Source organism: Elephas maximus, chromosome 1, assembly GCF_024166365.1.
Source record: "Elephas maximus indicus isolate mEleMax1 chromosome 1, mEleMax1 primary haplotype, whole genome shotgun sequence".
NCBI lineage: Eukaryota > Metazoa > Chordata > Mammalia > Proboscidea > Elephantidae > Elephas > Elephas maximus.
In genome coordinates this window covers 220,019,049-220,041,389 of record NC_064819.1, presented here as the reverse complement: position 1 = coordinate 220,041,389, position 22,341 = coordinate 220,019,049, and the positions used below count along the sequence as shown (strand labels likewise).

General features: G+C 40.9%; 1 protein-coding gene across 1 annotated transcript in view; it reads right to left on the bottom strand.

Annotated features, from left to right (window-relative positions):
* The window catches only part of UST (uronyl 2-sulfotransferase), a 365,048-nt gene that overhangs the window by 216,335 nt on the left and 126,372 nt on the right, over positions 1–22,341 (bottom strand). The window contains exon 2 of the mRNA XM_049905661.1: positions 16,266–16,309. Within this exon, the coding sequence (XP_049761618.1) occupies positions 16,266–16,309 (44 nt within the window). The remainder of the gene's footprint in view (positions 1–16,265; positions 16,310–22,341) is intronic.

Here is a 22,341-nt window from a genome sequence, read left to right as displayed (position 1 = left end):
GTCAAACTATTAACTGAGGGAAGAATACGGATTTTTCAGATATGCAATATTTCAGAAAATTTACATCCCATACACCTTTTCTCAAAAACTATTGGAGACTGAGGGAAGAGGAAAACTTGCATGGTAGGCGGAATACTGGCCCTCCAAAGATGTCCACAGCCTAATTCTGGAACCTGTAAATATTACTACTTTACATGGCAAAAGGGCCTTTAACGATGTTGTTAAGGATTTTGAGATGAGGGAATTATCCTGGATGATCTGGCTGGCCCAATAAAATTACAAAGGTCCTTATAAGTAGAAGAGAGAAGCAGGAGTCTCAGAGGCAGGAGGGATTTGAAGATGCTAGGTGGTTAGCTTTGAAAATGGAGAAAGGGGCCACAAGCCAAGAAATGCAGGTAGCCTCTAAAAGCTAGAAAAAGTGGGAAACATATTCTCCCCTACAGCCCCTAGAAGGAACACAGCCCTGACAACACCTTGATTTTAGGCCAAATCAAGGCCTATTTCAGACTTCTGACCCCTAGAACTGTAAGATAATAAGTTCGAGTTGTTTAAAGCCACTAAATTTGTGGTAATTTGTTATAACAGCAATAGGAAACTAATACAACATGGGAAGCAGGGAATAGGAGCAAACAAGGAAGAGTGATGAAGAAAAGCCCCTCGTTGATAGTAAAGGGAGACCCTGAGACACAACTGAGCAGCAGAGAGAGCAACAACAGCTCAGGTTGTGAGAAGGTCCCAGGAGAGACTGATGTCAACACTGGTAAAACATCTAATGTATTCGACGGTCCCAAGAGGAGATTTACACAACTGGAGAAGAGTCTGAGGATAAACTGGGGATAATAGATAGAGAAGTATCTAAACGGCCTTATATAACAAGGTAATTATTTGTTATAAAGAAAACAAAATGGTGAGCAGGAAAGAAAAGATAATCATAGGGCTCAGTTGCCGCCATTTTTAACTAAAAAAACTCAGAGAGACCCTATAGGACAGAGTAGAACTGCCCCATAGTGTTTCCAAGGAGCGGCAGTGGCTTCAACTTGCCAACCTTTTGGTCAGCAGACGAGTTCTTAACCACTGTGCCACCAGGGCTCCTTTTTTTTTTTCTTTAATATAGTCACAACAATAAAAATACTGAGTTCTTACTGCTTCAGCCCAAATAACATGTACCCAGGCGAGGAGAATGGAAGAATGAGAAGGCTGTGTGTGTGTGGCAGGGATGGGTGGGTTGCAGTGAAAACCCAAAACCCATTGCTGTCGAGTCAATTCCGACTCATAGTGACCCTACAGGACAGAGTAGAACTGCCCCATACAGCTTCCAAGGAGTGCCTGGTGGATTTGAACTGCCGACCTTTTGGTTAGCAGCCATAGCTCTTAACCACTACACTACCAGGGTTTCCGGTCACAGTGAAAGAGAGCTAAATCCTTATATTCCACAGTATCATGTCAAAAAAAAAAAAAAATCCAAGCCAGTTGCCGTCAAGTCAATTCTGATTTATGACGACCCCATGTGTATCAGAGTAGAACTGTGCTCCACAGGGTTTTCAATGGCTGTGATCTTTTGGGTGTAGGTGGCCAGACCCTTTTCCTGAGGCATCTCTGGATGGATTCAAACCTCCAACCATTTGGTTAGTAGCCAAGCGCTTAACCATTTGCTCCACCCAGGCTCTATAGGATGTCAGCAGACAATGCCTAAAGGTGAATAACATCAAGAAGCAGTAGCGTGTAAGGTTATTTAGAGATACGGAACTTACTACTAAAGAATTGGTTGAAAGAGTTTAAAGTAATTGCTTCTAAAGAGCAGGAAGGGATGGGAGTAGCCTGGTGCCACTGTTTTTCATAACAAACCTAAAAACTACTTGATTCTTTAAACTCTGTGCAACATAAGTAGGCACAATTTCAATTAAGAATAAAAACTATGTGAAAGGCCTGGCAAAATATTTGCAATACATGATACATGAGGATTTAATATTCTTAACATAAAGACTGGGCAAGGTTATAAAAAACACTTATGGTTTCCTCTGAGTAGTGGCATTATGAGTGATTATTTTTTCCTGCTACTCTATAATTTTCCATACTTTTCAAATTAAAACAAAATAGAAACATGTATAACTTTTATAACAAAACAAAACAAAAAGTTGACTATATGGTCAAGAAAAAAATAAAAGAAGCAAGCAAATAAGGAAGAATTAGGTAAGTATACTGGGCACTGCTAAAGTGATTAAGTTATTACAACTCTGAAAACTCTGAGGCAACTGTTACCCTGCCAAAGAATCGTGGCATGGGTTTTCTTAATTTATGAAAGAATTTTGTGATTAAATATGCTTTCCAACAACAATGAGCAATTTTAAAATTTTATACTTCATTTAAAGCCCTTCATTTTTGCTAAAGGCAGCCAAAACGGACAACCAGTTACGTCCGTGATTGTAAGTGATGCCGGTCTGGACAGCATCTTATCAACTATAACTGGTCCTTGGGGAGTGGGGTGGGGAAGAGATGCTAAAGGAACAATTACATAAACCACATGTTTTTAAACTTGTGGCCTCACAGATTTTTTTTTTTTTAATTAAAAATAAAGAACAATGTTTAAGATGGGCTCAATAGCACTAAACGTCTGTTGAGGAAGAAATAGATTCATTATGTGTTTCTTGGGAAAGAATGGGCACATTACATACTCATAAAACTGATAAATTTAGAAGTACGCTCTCTGAACTTGGACACCGGTCTTACCGAAAGCTGAAATGTCAGGAGGCCACTAGCGGGGCCAGCAATTCCCCATTAATGGTTACGAGCTGTGATAGATGCTGAGGAAGAGTTGAAGCAAGAATAAAGGCAACTTTGAGATAAGAAACAATAACCCTATTATGTAAGGTTGATTTGTTCCCCTTTTGCAGATTCTTTTAACCTCTAAGCTATTAATTACCCATCTCAAAGAAAATACCAAAGCATAAAGTTTTTTATGGCACACGCTGGGCTGAAGAGCGCTCAAAGTTATTTAAGAATAAAATATTCCGGTCATTAATTTTGCTATCATTTGCAATGATCAGAAAATGAGGGTGGAAGGGCCTCCTTCAAGGTCATGCTCATCAGTGAGACTGATTCCTGACTTCTAGCCTCATTCCGTCGTGATAGCTCTCTTTCTCTAAACCTAACATATTTATCATGAATCATTAACCACAAACCTATTATCCAGTAAAATTGATTCTTCCATAAAATGGAAAGCAGGTTCACTCTTGTAGGTATTTTTAAAAGGACTCTGGGTAAAGTCACATTTGGACACAGAGAAAAATGCTATTGGGTGCTGACGAGTCAGTTCTGACTCATAGAGACCCTATGCAAAACAAAACACTGCCCAGTCCTGTGCCATCCTCACAATGGTTGCTATGTTTGAGCCCATTGTTGCAGCCACTGTGTCAGTCCATCTCGCTGAGGGTCTTCCTCTTTTTCGCTGACCCTCTACTTTACCAAGCATCAGAGAACAGCATATGGTTAAAAAAGCTGAATGGCAAGGGAATGTGCAAGGTTTTTCTTAGTGTGCTAACTAGATCAAAGGAAAAAGGGAAGGATAACCTAAAGATTCTTTAAGTTAGGAGACTAATATCTAGAATGCCAACTGATATGCAACTGCTTTTAAGAATTCAAAGAAAATGAGGGTGAGGGTTAGGGAACAGGCTTACTCTAAGTTAGCAAATTCAATTACCAGGATCTATAAGAGACTGTAGAAAGGAAATACAGTACTAAGGACCCATTGCTGTGTACTTAATCTGGGCCTGGCATCCTGCTACGTGCTCTTCATTTATCTCATGTAACCTCGCAATCCTCACAGGTGGGTACTCTTAACCTCTTTTAGAGGGGGAAAATTGAAACTCAATGAGGTTAAGTTCTTTTTTTAGGGTAACTAGTGATAACAGTGAACTCAAACATCATGAAGACGGTACAGAACTGGGCAAGGTTTCGTTCTGTTATACATAAGGTTGCCGTGAGTCACAGTCGTCTCAACGGCAACTAATGACAACAGAGTTAATTAGGGTAACTGGTGACATAGATAGGATTTGATCTGACTTTTGATTCCAAAATCCATCCTCCTCAGCTTCTTGGGCACCAAGAATAAATACAAAAGTCAGAATGAAGAATCTGGTAAGTTACAGTAGTAACATATTTGAAATCTAACAGGTGGGTACATTGGGTAAGTCAGTGTATATTAGTCCCACTGATCTTTTTGGGTCTGGGATATTTCAAATTAAATAAAAAAATAACTACAAAGAACTTTCACTGTTTCTGCCTTAGATAAAAATAAGATAGGACAAACTTCCTGAGGATGCTAGCTTTTTTTCAAAGAAAGTCAGCACAGTGGGTCTTTACTACATCAGATGTTATTTACGGCAGGATGCAATGGGGCCATAAACCCAGGAGTGCCCTCTTAGCAGCAACGATGGCTTCAGCAGCAGCCGTTGCTGTAACAAAGACTAGACAGAGCAGCCCAGCACACAACCCAATCTGTGCCACAGACTTATTTATTTCCTGCAGATCCGCACCGGCAAAAGTAAAGCAAGGTGGGAGGCCATGTCTGCATCCTGAAAAATAGATTTCAGAGGACTGAAACAAGAAATCCATGTTTCTCTGATCTCAGCCCTGGTCTTCCAAGTAAAAAGCGATCCTGACCAGATGAGGCTGTGTCGCACATAAAAACTCAGCGATTCTCCCTCAGGGAAATGGAGGTTTTGGGATCCAGAAACCTTCTCCAAGTTGACTGAGGCTTGGCTTCCCAATAACTGTCCTCCCACTTCTGGAAGTGACTTACCCAATACAATGAATATCCATTTGGGTTTTTCTCTCTAGGCTGAAAGCAAGGAACGTAAGTCACGGTTTCTTTATGGGAGAACATTAAAACTTCTCTTTTCAGCTAATGTGTCTCCAAGTTCAAAGGAATTATTGAAAGGGAAAAAACAAAACAGAAATAAAAATGTAGTCTTTCTTCAGGCACTTGGTGGTCATGTTGTTAAATGCCAGCAGGCTGAGAAAGTTTCTGGAGAAACAGCGGCATATTTTATTTTCTAAAAGGTAGTGGAAGTTTTCACTGTTGCTCTCATGGCGCCTGGTGGCAATATGGAGTTCCCTTCAGTAGGGTCCTTTAAATGAACTGTCACTGAAGTCCTTTTCAGAGAAAAAGATGATATAATATAATATGATTTTTTGTATATAAAATAATATTATTTTAATAGTAGAAATAATTTCAAATAGAAGAAATTGGAGAGAAGATTGGGGATAGTAAAATAGCTGAAGACATAAGAATTATGAAGAAGAAAAGTGAAGAACTGTTGGGGGAAAACCTGGCTAGTATTGAATGATGCTGATGGTTGCCCAACATTGTGAATATAATTTAATGCCAATGAATTGTACACTTAAAATCATTCAAACAGCAAATTTTATTTTATATATATTTTACCACAAAAAAAAACAATACGAAAATGCACTTAAATTGTCCTAATGCTACGCACTCAAGGATGGGGTCAATGTTTATCAAACCAAGCCAAATAATGTCTAGCAGGGCATAACACTCTATGGTATCTGAAAACTGAAGATACTAAATACAATCCATTCAAAACTAAATTTGTGACTTGTCACCCCTTTCTTACTATACAGTTTCTATCAGCAGCACAGAAATGGTCCCCGTCTCTAGGCTATCATCTTTCCCTATTTCTTGTTAAAGCCAAGCTCCTCAAAGCAGTTCCTATCTCTACTTCCCACCCATCACTCTCAAACCCAGCAGTAAGGCCTATCATTTCAGAGAGGAGGTCAGGTGCCCTCCTGTGTTCTCCCCGGGTTCATCCTATCATAGCACCCAGCGCCTGCTTAGTACATTGGATTGGCCTGTTTGCTAGCCTGTCTTTCCTACTAGACTCTCTACACCTCGAGGACAGGGGCTGTGATTTCTGCAACCTTATAGCCCCAACACCTAACACAGAACCCAACAAAAATTTCATGCCTGCTAAACACTTGAGTGAATGAATGGTTATCTGTATATGCTCATTTAGACTAATGAATGTCAACCACCAAACCATGGGCTGTCATAGTCTTTGATTCCACCAAACCTTAAGATGAAACTAGACTGTAAGTTATTAGAGGGCAGAGATTAACTTTTGGGGTCTTCCAGGTTCCTTGTACAAACTCAGCACTCAGTAATTAATTGACACTAGAAGGAAATTAGCTTCTGGGAGGTGGGCTAAGGAGGACTAGCCTTTATCCAGCAATTGCTCACTGCCAGACACTGCAAGGTGCTATACAAATGTTATCTCAATCAATATTACCACTCTCATTCGACAATTGCTTGCTCAGCAAAATAAAACAAAACCCTCTTCTAATGAACTCATTTCAAAATTAACACATTATATACAAAATAACACATAAATATTATTTTATATACATACGAAGGTGGACATCAGTAATATATCTTAACTCTTGGTATACCATCAGGGTCTATTGGATCCAGTTTTAGTTCTTTAGGCTTTTTTTTTTCCCCTAGCAGTTCTAATTCTTTGTAAGAATTAATATTCCACGATTGTCACTCTTAGAAATGTTTCAAAGAAAAAGAGAAAACATACTTAAAAAGAGAGAGAATAAAACTCATTGTACCTTGCAATTACCTATGGGCCCACTTAGCCTCTTTAAAAATTCTAAGATCCATTATAGGAACTTAGTGATTTTATATTTCTTAAATCTTGAAACATTTTGCTATTCCATTATCCTAAGAATAATTGTCAACCATTTATGTATCAGTTATTCTAAAACACGCTTTAAAAAGACTAAAATGATAGAAAAACAGAAGGATGATAAAATGGTTTAGTACAGTGCAGTCCAGTGGAACGCTCAGTGATGGCTGAAGTGTTATTTTCTGTGTTGTCCAACACAGTAGCCATGAGCCACTATGGCTACAGAGAATTTAAATGCGGCTAGTGCAACTGAGAAATTGAATTTTTTAAACTTTAAAAATTTTAATTAATTTAAATTTAAATAGCTACGTATGCCTAATGGCTATTGTATTGAAGACTACAGGCTAAGAACAGTTCATTAGTGAAACAAACTGTCACTACTGTATAATCCTTCAAATTTCTTATTATATTACCCAAAATACCGTATCATCTCTCAGAAAGATGTAGTTTGCTTTTAACTTTCATTGAATAGAGTGGAAATACAGAATATTCCAATTTCTGCCTGAGATGGTTAATCTTATGGGTCAACTTGCCTACACTATGGTGCCCAGTTGTTCAGTCAAATACTAGTCTAGATGCTGCTATGAAGGTATTTTGTTGTTGTGGTTGTTAGCTGCTGTCAAGTGCCTTCTGACTCATAGTGACCCTGTGTACAACAGAACAAAACACTACCCAGTCCTGCACCATTCTCACAATCGTTGTTATGCTTAAGCCCATTGTTGCAGACACCAAAAGGTATTTAGATGTGATTAATATTTATAATTAGTTGACTCTAAGTAAAGCAGATTACCTTCCATAAAGTGTGTGAGTCTTATCCAATCAGTTGAAAGACTTAAGAGAAAAACTAAGGTTTTTGAAAGAAGGAAGGGATTCTGCCTCCAGAATGCCGGAGTTTAAAGCCTGCCGCCTGATCTATGAATTCTGGACTTGCCAACCCCCACAATTTCGGAACCCAATTTCTTAAAATCAATCAGTCAATCTCTCTCACCCTCTCTCTGTCTAACCCACTGCTGTTGAGTCGATTCTGACTCATAGCAACCCTATAGCAAAGAGTAGAACTGTCCCATAGGGTTTCTAAGACTGTAATCTTTATGGAAGCAGACTGCCACATCTTTCTTCTGAGGAGCAGCTGGTGGGTTCGAAGTGCCAAACTTTTGGTTAGCAGCTGAGCACTTAACTGTATATATGTATACGTGTGTGTATATATATACATATACACGTATATACATATATCGCACACATATACAGCATATATATGTATGTCTATATAACATATATGTATATATGCTTATATGCATATGTGTATATATATTTACATATAAATATATCCTATTGCTGCTTCTGTTTCTCTGATTAATACACTGCCTATAATTGGAAACCCTGGTGGTATAGTGGTTAAGTGCTACGCTGCTAACAAAAAGGTCAGCAGTTTGAATCCACCAGGCACTCCTTGGAAACTCTATGGGGCTGTTCTATAGGGTCTCAATGAGACTATGAGTCGGAATTGACTCCGAGGCAACCGGTTTTTATAACGACAAAGAGAAGAAAACCGACAGAGGTAGCAGTGTCACAATCATTAGAGGAACCAGGGCTGCGTGCAAAGGCTCAGACAGCAGTGCTCTAGATACTGATGATGATGATGGTAAAACTGATGGTGAAGGTGGAGCCCCAGACTATGCATCTTCAGATGAGGATATCCTAGACTAATTCCCTCAAACTCAAGACTCAGTGGGTGAATAATATATTTCTAAGGACAAAAATAAAATATAGTATTCTCATGCAGTTAGCCATTTGACAAGAAGGATCTCATCAAACAATATTTTCCCTTAAGGACCTGGACCATCTCATTCTGCTAAATTAATGTGGGACAGTATTCTCTCACCTTTTATGATGTTTGTGCGCCAGAACTTATTTTATACAATTTGTAAAGGGACAAATGCTGAAGACAGGTATGTACGCAAAAGTGATTAAAAGGAAATAGGTAAGACGGAAATGAAAAAAAAAAAAATCACGGAATAGATTAAAAAAAATGTAAAAGGTCCCTTGAACCTAGGTGATATACGGTGATGACTATTTTTTCTGGCATAATGAGGGTTAAAACTTGTTTATTATACTGGTTAAGGTACCAGATAACATATAAAAGCATTAGACTCCAGATATAAGATTAAAAATCATTCTATTTCTACTTAAATTAGTAATCCTGAAATGGTTAAAAGCATGGGTCCTGGAGCTACAGAGCATTGGGCTGGAATCCCAACTCCAATACTTTGAGCGTGACCTTTGGCAACTTATTGAGTTTCTCTAAGAACCAGTTCCCTCAACTGTAAAATAAGGATTAAAAAATTACTTCCTCCTTTATAGAGTTTCATAGGCAGTAAACTTTGCATGCCAAGTGCTTAGCATTGTTCTTAGCACACAGGGAAGAATACATATCAACTATTGATTTTATTATCCTTGACTTATTTCGACCAGCTCGCCTATCTATTGGATTTGGGAACCTAATGTGTGAATTTTTTTCATTTCTACCTCATCAGTTTCCTTCCAATCAGCATTTGTCCATCTACAAATTGTATAAAGTAAATCTTGCTACACAAACATCATAAAAGGTAAAAGACCATGGTTCCACGTATCAAGTGAAATGATAACTACGTCCTATTTGTTACCACCAGAGTTTATCATTGCTGATGCCCCACATTCCAGATGAAGTGAAAATCGAGGACGAGAAGCCGTCAGTCTCTAGAGGTGAGGCTTTCCAGGTTCTACAGAGAGTCCAGGGCACCACAACCCAACTTTAATCTTCTCTTACACTAGGAAATTTTTTTCTGATTCTTACATGGATCAGGCGTTACTTTTAATAAACTCAAATTATGCTTACAAGTGAGGAAAAAGGGTAAAAATCACCTGAAATCTCACCACCTGGAGAAAACACTGTTATCCTTCTAGGCTTGTCTCCAGACACATCCGTTATGCACGCACACAATTTTACAAAAGGTGGGATCAAACTATACTTGCTGTTTCAGACCTGTTTCTGCACTCAAGAATAGCTCTCCATTTCATTGAGTCGAACGCTACACATTCATTATAGTAGCATTTCAGCCTTAGAGCACTGAGTTCTGTGGTGGTAAAATGTGACAGTCAAAAGAAAATGTTAACATCCCCCCTTTAAATAATGGCTCAGCTCAAAAATGGAGGTGAGCTGTGAGGTGAAAGTTGATTTTTAAAACAAAGGAAAACCAGAGGCATTTAGTTCTTTCATATGAAAACACTGGAGGGAAGGACAACCAGGGCCCAATCCATGCTGTGGGATACACACCCCGTTCCCTTAATGGCTCTTGCTTGTGGAATGTGAAACTAGTGGAGTTGAACTTTTAAAAAATGAGAACTCGTCTGTAAATCTCAGTATATTTTCAGGGTTTAAAAATCTTATTTTATCTAGATCACAGCTCTCTGGGCCTTGGCATCAAAATTCATTTCTGAATGCTAAACAAATATGAAAAATATGGGTCTGGACTTAGTCTTGTGTTCCATCGCTAGGCTAGAGGTTCACTCCGGAGGCCAGACATGTGTGAGTCTTTATCGCCTGGGTGCCACCATGTTCCTGGACGAGGCCGTGAACTGTAAACTGAGGCCCCACCTCGGGGGACAATCAAGGGAACATTTTATCTGGAAGTTTGATCTCATCAGTTCTGGGATTCATTTCCACCCCGCCAGAAGTACTAAGCGTGGACAAAAAGATGTTAACACACAGATATTATTTTTACCCATTTTTATATTCTTATTATGGCTATGGCTTAGAAAGTCAAAAGTGTTTTTGCTACTGCACCCTTAAAAAAAAAATTTTTTTTTGGCACCCTTAGATAATGAAAATACAGTTATAGTGAAAGAATCTGTGCTGTATAAACTTCAGTTGGTTTAAAGCGATTACATTCACAATTTTCAAACTTGGAATCAATTTTGTAAAACTGGATTCACTCTGAAAGAAAATAATCTGATATAACCTGGTCATTTTTATGTGTCATAGGGAGTTTTAGTTAGGGACTAAATCTGTTAAACCCATTGCTGTTGAGTTGATTCCAACTCATAGAGACCGCACAGGACAGAGGAGAACTGTCCCCATAGGGTTTCCAAGGACTGCCCACCTTTTGGTTAGCAGTCAAGCTCTTAACCACTACGCCACCAGGGCTCTAGCTGGGGGCTGGAGGTGAGCAGACCAGCCTGCAGTGGTGGGAAGCGGCACTGCAAGGGAAGGCCCTGCAGGAAGCAACTGGAGTGGGCCCAGCAAACTCAGGACCCAGGCACTGGCGATACTAGCAAAGAGGGAGGGGGGATGGCCAACCAATCAAGATCCAGGCAGAGAGCCAGACAAAAGGAGAAGCCCCATGTGGGAAAGTTAGTGATGAGGGAACCCTAGCAGGCTATCTGTACCATTCTTCTTGTTTGGTGCATAAATCATTGAAAATAAGCATTCTAGATATATGTCTAGTCAGGCAATGGTATCAAAGAAAAATGGGTAATCAATAGCCAATTGCCCAGATTTTGCTCTCATTACCATCCTTGATTAATAATTTTTAGCAGTTGCAAACATTCGATATACATGGGGTACGTGCACACACTTCCAAGGATAGAATGGAAGAAGGCAAGCTCCTACAGGGTGGGCCTGGGTCTTTGGACCAAGTCAAAGCTCATTGATCAAACCTGGAACCTAAAGTAATATCCAGACAATCCATGGCAGGAAACAGCTGATGGGTCTCACAGGGAATCTCTCTGCCTTGAAATGAGGGCAGGACACAGTAGGTGGGGAGGGCTTTATCTGGCCCCCACTTGGGAAACAAGGAAAGTTGGCAGTGAGGGAACCTTGCAGGCAATCAGCATCATTCTTCGTGTTCCCCTCCTATTTTCCCTCCTCAGCAGATTATTGGCCAAAGAAAATATGTTTTCACTACAAGAAGAGTTACGATGATGAGTCATCATCATATTAATCATCTTTATATAGTAAGCCACACCACTCTCTTTAGGCAGTTAGCAGTGAAACCAACACAGAAAATGCCCAAGGACGTGGGTTTCTTTATATTTTTTTCTAGAGCAGTGGTTCTCAAAACCCTACGACTCCCAGGCAAGCAGCATCAGCCATCACCTGGGAGTGTCTTAAAAATGCAAACTCTCAAGTACCACCCAGAAACCTCATTGCCAGCAAGTCTGACTCATATGACCTTATAGAACAGAGTAGAACTGCCCCACGGGGTTCTAGGCTATAATCTTTACAGGGAAACCCTGGTGGCGTAGTAGTTAAGAGCTGCGGGCTACTAACCAAAAGGTGGGCAGTTTGAATCTACCAGGTGCTTCTTGGAAACCGTGTGGGGCAGTTATACTCTGTCCTATAGGGTTGCTATGAGTTGGAATCGACCCAATCGCAAGGCATAATCTTTACAGAAGCAGACTGCCACATCTTTCTCCCACGGAGCAGCCGGTGGGTTCGAACCGCTGATATTTCTGTTAATAGCTGAGCATTTAACTGTTGTGCCACCAAGACTCCTTATAAATAGGAAACTTTATAAATAAATAAATAAATAAAACCACTGCTGTCGAGTCGATTCCAACTCATAGCGACCCTATAGGACAGAGTATAAATAAATATATAATTATATATATATAAAAATAAGCAGGACCTTTTTATAAACAGGGTCCCAGCCCAGACCTAACGAATCAGAAGCTCTGGAGGCAGGGCCCAGCAGCCTTTGTTCTGACAAGCCTCCAGGTAACTCTGATGGAAACTAAAGTTTGAGAGTATTGGCCTAGGGGAAAGAACCTGGGATGGGAGCCAGGAGACCTAAGCAGACTCCAGCTCTGGATCCCAGGGTCCGTCCGATTCAGTGAAATCAGATGAGTAGTCACCCTGTTCCTCTTTGTGCTCTGAGACCGATGTAAGGATCTGAGGACCCACGGAAGGGACAGACACAGTCCTTATCCTCAGAGGATGCATGACCCTCTATATTCTTTTGCTCCCCTAGGTTAGGGGCTATTACTGTGGGTCTTCTTTCTATTTCATTTTTGTACTCCTAGTGCCTGGAGCACCACAGGCACTTGGTAAGTATGCAGTGGATCAAGTTGTAGAACCATTCGGGACTGTGATAAATGCTACCGTACCATTCATCAGTAATCTTAATGTCACCCCAGTCTAGTTAATACTAAAAAAAAATACTAGTCACTATTTATTCAATGCTTATTGCATCCTGGGCACTAAGTGCTTGTCATACATCAACTCGCTCAATCCTTTCAGACACCCTGTGCTGTGGGTATTTTCAGTCCCACTCTGCACATCAGAATACTGAGGTTCAAAATATTATGTAACCTGTCCAACGTTATACAGCTAGAAAGGGGCAGAGCCAGTGTTCAATCCCGAAGTACCTTATTCCAAAGCTCATGGCCTTAAGCATAGCGGTATTCTTTCTAAAATTCCCTGTCACGGATTGAATTGTGTCTCCCCAAAATATGTATTAACTTGGTTAGGCCAGGATTCCCAGTATTGTGTGTTGTCCTCCATTTTGTGACTGTAATTTTATGTTAAAGAGGATTAGGCTGGGATTGTAGCACCCTTACTAAAGTCACATTCCTGATCCGATGGAAAGGGAATTTCCCTGGGTGTGGCCTGCACCACTTTTTATCTCACAACAGATAAAAGGAAAGGGAAGCAAGCAGAGTGTGGGGGACTCATACCACCAAGAAAGCAGTGCCAAGAGCAGAGTGTGTCCTTTGGAACCATGGTTCCTGCACAGAGAAGCTCCCAGTCCAGGGGAACATTGATGACAAGGACCTTCCTCCAGAGCCAACAGACAGAGAAAGTCTTCCCCTGGAGCTGATGCCCTAAATTGGACTTGAAGTCTCCTAGACTGTGAGAAAATAAATGTCTCCTTGTTAAAGGTACTTGTGGTATTTCTGTTACAGCAGCACTAGATGACTAAGACATCCCCCAAGCTCAAAAAACCAACTTTGGAGTAAATTACCAGACTCTAAAGTTGGTGGTCGATTATCTTCTCACTATTTACTTACAACCACACTTTGGAGGCACAACCCTATGTGGTCAAAAACTAAGGAATTACCAAGTACTGGTAGGCGAGCTAGGGAAACCCTGGTGGCATAGTGGTTAAGAGCTACACCTGCTAATCAAGAGGTCAGCAGTTTGAATCCATCAGCCACTCCTTGGAAACTGTATGGGGCAGTTCTACTCCTTCGTTTTGGGTTGCTATGAGTTGGAATCAACTTGATGGCAATGGGTTTTGTTGTTGTTGTTGTTGTTGTTGTTAGGCGAGCTAGAGCACTAGTATCTACACTTTAGGATTTCACAGGCCAGAAAGAAAAGTTTAAAGTAGATTGATAGCTGTAGTATTACCGTTTTATTTTGCCAAGTATAACCCTTTTCCTTACTACTCATCATTATCACCATCATTTCCTACAAGTTAAAAAAAAATTAATATAAAAAATGTACAAGGGACATAAATTTAGAATATAGGACAGTCTATTGCATTGCATTTATTTTCTTATATACAACGATTATTATATTACCCTTGTTTTTCTGTAGGCTGGATTTGGTTTTCACTGTACTCAAGAAAGTAGACAGTCCCTGGCTACCACCAGTGACTGCCCTGACAGGGAACACAACAGAGAATCCCCAATGGAGCAGGAGAAAAGTGGGATGCAGACCTCAAATTCTAGTAAAAAGACTAGACTTAATGGTCTGACTGAGATAAGAGGGACCCCAGAGGTCATGGCCCCAGACTCTCTTTTAGCCCCAAATTAAAACCATTCCTGAAGCCAACTCTTCAGACAAAGATCAGGCTGGACTATAAGACACAGAATGATACTGGTGAGCAATGTGCTTCTTAGCTGAAGTAGACACATGAGAGAGACTCTGTGGGCAGCTCCTGTCTAGAGGCAAGATGAGAAGGCAGAGGGGGACAGGGGCGGGTTGAATGGACATGGGAAATACAGGGTGGAGAGAAAGAATGTGCTGTCACATTGTAGGGGAGCGACTAGGATCATATAACAATGTGTGTATAAGTTTTCCTATGAGAAACTGACATAAATTGTAAACTTTAACTTAAAGCACAATAAAAAAAAAAAAAAGAGAAAGTAGTAGGGAAGTACACTAATACCTTACTAATACATCACTAGGGATCTTTATGGTTCAATGCCAGAATTCTTGCCTTCCAGGAAGGAGACTTGGGTTTGATACCTGGCCTATGCACCTCAAGCACAGCTACCACACGTCCTTCCGTGGAGGCTTGCATGTTGCTCTGATGCTGAATAGGTTTCAGGAGAGCTTCCAGAATAAGATGGACTACGAAGAAAGGCCCAGTGATCTACTTCCCAAAAAAAACTGTCAGTGAAAACCCTATGAATCACAGCCATTCAATCTGTACCCAATCATGGGGATGGTGCAAGACCAGGCAGTGTTTTGATCCACTGTGCATGGGGTCACCATGAGTCAGGGCCAACTTGATGGCAACTAACAACAACAGTACGTCACTTAAAATTCAGGCCAATACCATTACTGAACTTTTTCATCAAAGATTTTATATAGGAATCCCGACCAAAAGGGGAGGGTGCGGGATATGGGCCAGAATTTCAAAATCTCATGGAGCATTGGGGCTGGATGAGACCCCAAGACAATTGCCTGAGATAATCTTTAAACCTGAAACCTTAAACCAAAAATATCCCCTCAAGTATTCTTTAAACCAAACAATAATTTAGCTTAGTTAGTAAAGAATGTCTGCCTTGAGCACTGTGCTCTTTTAAAGAATGATCTACATGGAATCAAATCAAACAAAAGCAACTGAAAATGTCAGACAGGATGCTTGGTGGGGGGCAGTGAGTTTATGTTAACGGAGAAGGAACAATTCAGAAAAGGAGGGTGAGAATGGTTACACAACTTGAAGAATGTAAACAATGTCACTGAATTATACATGCACAAATTGTTGAATTGGTGTATGTTTTGCTGTGTAATCTTCAACGACAACAACAAAAACTAGGTGAAAACTGTTTAGAAGAAGAATAAAAGTGGGCATCCAGGACAGGCCAGGGAAGCCTTGAGATGGCGCAGTTTGAGAAGGCCGTTTTCAGGGGCTGAGCTTTGGGTGGAGTATCATCCAAGGCAGGCTGGAGAGAACAGGCCTGCAGTGAGTCTAACCGTATACCCTACAGCATGGGGTGGCAGAGCTGGGGACATCACATCGTGGCCCAGTGCAGATGCCAATGGCAGATGAGGCAGCAAACAGGAGGCCCTGCCAAAGGTCTGAAGTCAGCCCGAGGCTCTGGAGCTTGTATAGCCTCTGATTAAATGATGGCTCTTCCTTCCTCTTCACTATTTTGGCTACCTTCATGCTCTTTGCCGTCATCGTCAATAATTTGATTAATTTAACATCTGTGATCTATGATTTTCTTGTAAATGATTCAGGGCCAAGAGGGATCTAATTGGCTTTTCTGGAGGCCGAGGAGCTACTGGAGTCAGAGAAGGCTGCAGGTGCTGAGAATAAGAAAAGGGAATTTAAGCAAAGACCTTACCTTACTAGGAGGTGGCCCATGGTCATCCAAGTAAGTGGAATTCCCTAGAAAAAAAAAGAAGAAAGTTGATGAATCATTTTTTTAAAACCTGAAATGAATTTAATGCAAAGTCATTAGAAATAAGTATTCCAGACATATTTCCAGTCAAAGAAAAACAGATAATTAATAGCCAATTTGACTAGATTTTGCTCACAGTACCATCCTTGGCTAATCAGTTTCAGCAGTTACAAACATTCCATATACATGGAGTGTGTATGCACAAACATACACACACAGAAACACACACTATTATTCCTCACCCAAGATCTGTTGAGTTTACCTTATACAAATGTTCTCAAACCCTAGTGTATGTCAGATTTACCTTTAGGGCTTGCTAAAAACACACATTGCTTGGCCTCATCCCCAGTTTCTGACATGATCGTTATCTCTGCGAACTGGCATTTCTAACAAGTTCTCAAGTGATGTCGTTGCAGCTGGTCCTGCAACCAACTTTGAGAACCACTGTACTCCGTTTCTCCAATTTGTCTCTGAATGTTAATTTCCCTTCGCCTTTTTTCAGTCTAGCTTGGTTCTGAAGCTAGATTTGTCTTCACTAATAGCCACTTGGAATCCCTAGATGGCGCAAACGGTTAAATGCTTGCTTACTAGCTGAGATTGGCAGCTCTAACCCACCCAGAGGTGACTCAGAGACAGGCCTGGCTATCTGCTTCTGAAAGGTCACAGCCTTGCAAATCCCATGGAGCACAGTTCTACTCGACACACATGGGTTTGTCATGAATTGGAATTGATTCAACGGCAGCTAAGGACAAATAGCCACTTACTGGCATCTATGTTCTCAGAGTGCATAACTATTGTTTTCTGATGAGTAAGAGACAGATGGTTAGAAAGGGAACTAAAGTTTATTAAGTTCCTTTTACGTACCAGATACTTTGCTAAGTGCTTTACAGGAACTCATTCATTTAATTCAAATTTCAGAGGTGGGTTATAATTATAGGAAGTCCCTGAATTACGACTGAGTTCCATTCCTAAATCTGTCTTTAAGTTGAATTTGTACATAAATCCCAACAGTTAGGTATGGTTTGTATCTAACGTCAGGTAGTCAAATATTTGTCTTAGTATATAGTATAAAGTGTCCTGGTTGTACAGCGGTTAAGCATTCGGCTGCTAACCAAAAGCCCATCAGTTCGAATCCATCAGCCACACCTTGGAAACCTTATGGGGCAGTTCTACTCTGTCCTATAGGGTTGCTATGAGTCTGAACGAACTTGACGGCAATGGGTTTTGGTCTGGTAACTTTCTGTGCATAAAAAAACATTAAAGAAACTCTTCCAGATACTCTAAAACATCTTTAACATAATAACACAGTAATAATAATAAAAGCCAGAAGAACAAACAAATCCATCTTGGAAGAAGTACAGCCAGAATACTCCTTAGAAGCGAGGACGGCAAGACTTCGTCTCACATACTCTGGACATGTTATTGGGAGGGGCCAGTCCCTGGAGACGGATATCACGCTTTGTAAAGTAGAGGGTCATCAAAAAAGAGGATGATCCTCAACGAGGTAGACTGACATAGTGGCTGCAACAATGGGCTCAAGCATAACAACAACTGTGAGGGTGGCACAGGACCAGGCAGTATTTCGTTCTGTTGTACATAGGGTCGCTATGAGTTGGAGCCAACTCCATGGCACCTAACAACAACAACAATAACAATAATAATGTTTTGATACACGTCGCAAAGTAGTGCCCGTTTGTTATTAAGAATTACTGTATGTACCTCAAATTTTTAATATAATAGGCTTTACAGGGTTGGTTTGTAACTCTGTCCTATAGGGTCGCTTTGAGTTGGTATCAGCTCGATGTTAGCTATTGTGATTAAAGAGGTCACTGGGTGGCTCAAATGGTTAAGCACTAGGCTGTTAACCAAAAGGTTGGTGGTTCAAGTCCACCCATAGGAACCTTGAGAGAAAGTCCTGGCAATCTACTTCCAGAAAGGCACAGCCATTGTAATTCCTATGTGCAGTTCTACTCTGAAACACATGGGGTCAGTGAGTCTGAATCAACTTGGCAGCAACTGGTTTGGTTTTTTGTCACAGTTGCTGTTGTTGTTGTTATGATTAATGTTATTATTATCCCATTCGACCTCAATGGAGACACAACATCCAGTCTGTAGGACTTCTTTATAGATGGGAACACAAACTCCCATCCTACTATTTTCATTAATAAGCAAAAGTGACCCCATTGGTACAGGCCTGAGTCCTACAGCATGTTGCTGACTCTGTGTACAGTTAAATCCTTTGTTAGTTTTAAATGCAAGAAATACAGAAACTGAGGAAAGAGAACAGTGCATCACAGTAAAATGGTCAAGGACATCCCTTATTAATTCAGTTGTTTTTTTTTTTAAAGACATTGGTTTAACGGTTATCCTAACAGTCTTGTACACTAAATTATTTCCTTGGCTTAGTAAACAAATACATTGTTGACATTTTACTGGGTAGACTTAAGTCTTACCTCAAAGTCTAGCACTGAAGACCATGGGAACCGAAGTTTCAGAGCAATGATAATGAATGGTTTGGGCAACACTGGTATGCTGATATGTATCAGTTTTCCTACCCTCATGGTTAGGTATTCTCTCATTCATTTATTCAGTCACCATTGACTGAACATCTACTATCCTGTAGAAGAATCTGGAGGCCCATTAAAAAATGAAATTCCTATTTTTGCCACTGGACTGTATAATGAATCTTTATAGAATACTTACTATGTGCTAGTTGCTTTACAAGGATTGCTTTACCTAACTCTCACAACCACCCCATGAACTGATACAAGTTAAATATCTCACAACTGCCATGCAGCCAGTAAACAATTTGGCAGAATTCAAACCATACAATCTGACTATGCTTATCTTGCTTGCTTGATAAAATGCAAAAATGTTAAAGATAATTCATTGTCTTCCTTCTTCTCTTCCTCCTTCCTCCCTTCCTTTCTTCTTCCCTCCCTCTCTCCTTCATTCCTTTCTTTTTCTTACAGAAGACTTTCATAATCAGAGGTCATGACACAACTGAGTCATCACTCTTGAACACTCCTTTCTGCAAGCACAAAGGATCAGGGCTCACCACAGACCCTGCTATCTCCACCAGCAGATCACCCTGTTCCCCTCCGCCCGCCAGGTTTATTACAACACTGAGGCCATAAGTGCCGTGCACTGGTAACAGAGGCACAGAAATGGAACAGAAAAGATACGTAAAATGAAAGGTATTTCTTTAGCTAGAGAAAGCATTTTTCTTCTCCTAAGGTATTTGGGTCAATAAGCAACGTCACGATAAATGGAGAAAATATTGATGTCGAGGGTTTCATTTTACTTGGATCCACAACCAATGGAAGTAGCAGTCAAGAAATCAAATGATGTATTATGTTGGGCAAATTTGCTGCAAAGACATCTTTAAAGTGTTGAAAAGCAAAGATGTCACTTTCAGGACTAAGGTGCGCCTGACCCAAGACATGATATTTTCAATTACCTCATATGCATGAGAAAGCTGGACTATGAGTAAGGAAGATCAAAGAATTGATGCCCCTGACTTACGGTGTTGGTGAAGAACATTAAATATACCATGGACTGCCAGAGGAACAAATAGGTCTGTCATGGAAGAAGTACAGCCACAGTACCCTTTGGAAGCAAGGATGGTGAGACTTCATCCCATGTACTTTGGACATGTTATCAGGAGGGACCATGCCCTGGAGAAGTACATCATGCTTGGGAAGGAGGAGGGTCAGTGAAAAAGAGGAAGACCCTAGATGAGATCGACTGACACAATGACTGCAACAATGGGCTCAAACATAACAACGGTTGTGAAGATGGCACAGGACTGGGCAGTGTTTCATCCTGTTGTACACAGGGTTGCTATGAGTCAGAACCAATTCAATGGCACCTAACAACAACAACAACAACAGGGTATTTGTTATCTATGTAACGTTTGTCATCCTAGGATCTTACGCTTTCATAGTGCAAAGTAAAAAAAACTGTTACTTATTAAAAAAAAAAATGAAGTTGTAACTTGTTAGCTGCAGAGATCAAAGAATAAGCACAATTATTAAGAGGAGCTTCCCAGAAGAGGCTCTCAGGCATCAAAGAAGCCTTGCACTGCTCTGCCTTGTAGAAGGTTCTACGGAAAGTGTTAAGTTGTGGGGAAGGAAGATCAGACCCAAGCTCTCCAGCCTTTGGGTGTAGAGCTGGAGCTCAAATTCAAGGAAGGGAAGAAGAGGAGGAGGGCTGAGGAAGGGTCTGGAGCCAGGACTGATGGCAGCATCCACTTAGCCCCCGGGTCCGCTTGCCCTGTGAACGTCTTCTGTAGAAACGCCAGTCTCAGATCCCAGTCACAGCAGCGTATTCTCATTTCTGGAGAGCTTCCAGAAAGTAATCCACACCTTTAGGGCTCTGATTCCAGCTTCCTTTTCATGTCTCAAGTCCTTCCTTTCAGGATCAAGAATTACAGTATCTTGTCAAGCTGGAAAAAAAGGAAGGAAAGGCATATACCCCGCATGTCTCCATTCCTGCCATTGATCAGCCTTTCAGACGGGCCTGTCTCCCATCTGCCAATAAATCACTAACTAGGGCTTGAGTAGAGCCAAACCTCTTACAGAAACTTGAGTTTGTCAGACTGCTCAGGTAGCTGGAGCAGCGAGCTGGTGGGTCCAGACTCCAAGCAACACTCCACCCCGCAGAGCTCTATGCCGCCCTTCTATATCGTTATGGTGGTGGTGGTTAGATGGCCCTATTCATGTGTTAAGAACTATACACCAACCACCACCAACAAAGCACTAGAGGGCTAAGATTTTTTTTTGAATGCCCTGCACTAGAAGACAAGTGATCTCAGACTCCACAATCAGCTAAAGTGTAATACGGTACAATCTGAATTTCACCCTAATCTTCAAGCCCTCACAACGGAGACCTCTCGGGGAGGTTGTAGATATAAAATGAGACGGTGAGTGAACGTTCAGAGGCGTTCGATCCACGGTGCATGGCAGTTGCGCTTTCTGTGCACTTACTGCAGCTTATGCGTATGACGGGTCTTGGCACAATTGTGTGCCATCAATGTCTCCCCCTTGCAGCTGTCTTGTAAACTACTTTCAGCAGAGATGCACTTCAGGAAACTCAAGTGAAGTCAGATACCAGGAATTAAGAGGCCAAGATGTGTGGCCTGGAGCCGGAGGAGTCCAGCCTGTTTTATCTGTCAACTTGAGTTTCAGTTGACAGAGCCATGGCATGCTAACCATACAAGAACCATCGACGTCTTCTATGACAAAAGTTATGAATATGAAAAACTAGTTACACTGCAGCTAGATTAACAGGTTAAATTTCACTTTGATAGTAGAGAATACCCCAAGAAATATTATTCCCCTCTGAATGAACTGCTTTACCTCCTCATACACACATCTGAAAACCTCTGTACACCCCTACACACATCTGTATACTTCCATCGACACATGTGTAAAAGTGCAATAAAGCCCACGGGTTTTTGTCAAGAGTACATGAGGATAATTTCATTGTATGAACAATGCTTAGAACAATACCTGCACAGAGTAAGCACCTAGTTATCGCTAGCTAGCAGTGCTAGCTGTATTAGTAGGAGCAGTAGCAGACCCTTCTTCACCGCCTCTTCGTTATCTCACCCACTCATTTCCCACCCTCACTGCACCCACTCACCTGCTTTGCTTTTAAGAAATGCTAATGCCAGGCCCCAGCCTTAGATACTCTGATTCAATTATTCTGGGACTAGTCTCAGGCTTTTAGACTTTGTAAAGTTCCTCAGGTAACTTTAATGTCTAGCCAGGGTTGAGAACCACTGAGCTACACACCACAAATTAATGGATTTCATAAATCAGGCAGAGTCTCATTCACCAGAAGTTAAAAAAACAAAACAATGAACAAACAAAAGCAGATCTTAATCAGGCTCATCTTAACCACGTGTCGCCTCTACCACTTCCGGTGAGAGATTGCGCAACATGAGTTTAATGTCAAAGGAGAATGCTGAGGAGCCACAGAGAATCCCAGCAACAGGAGGAGCAGGCCAGGCAGC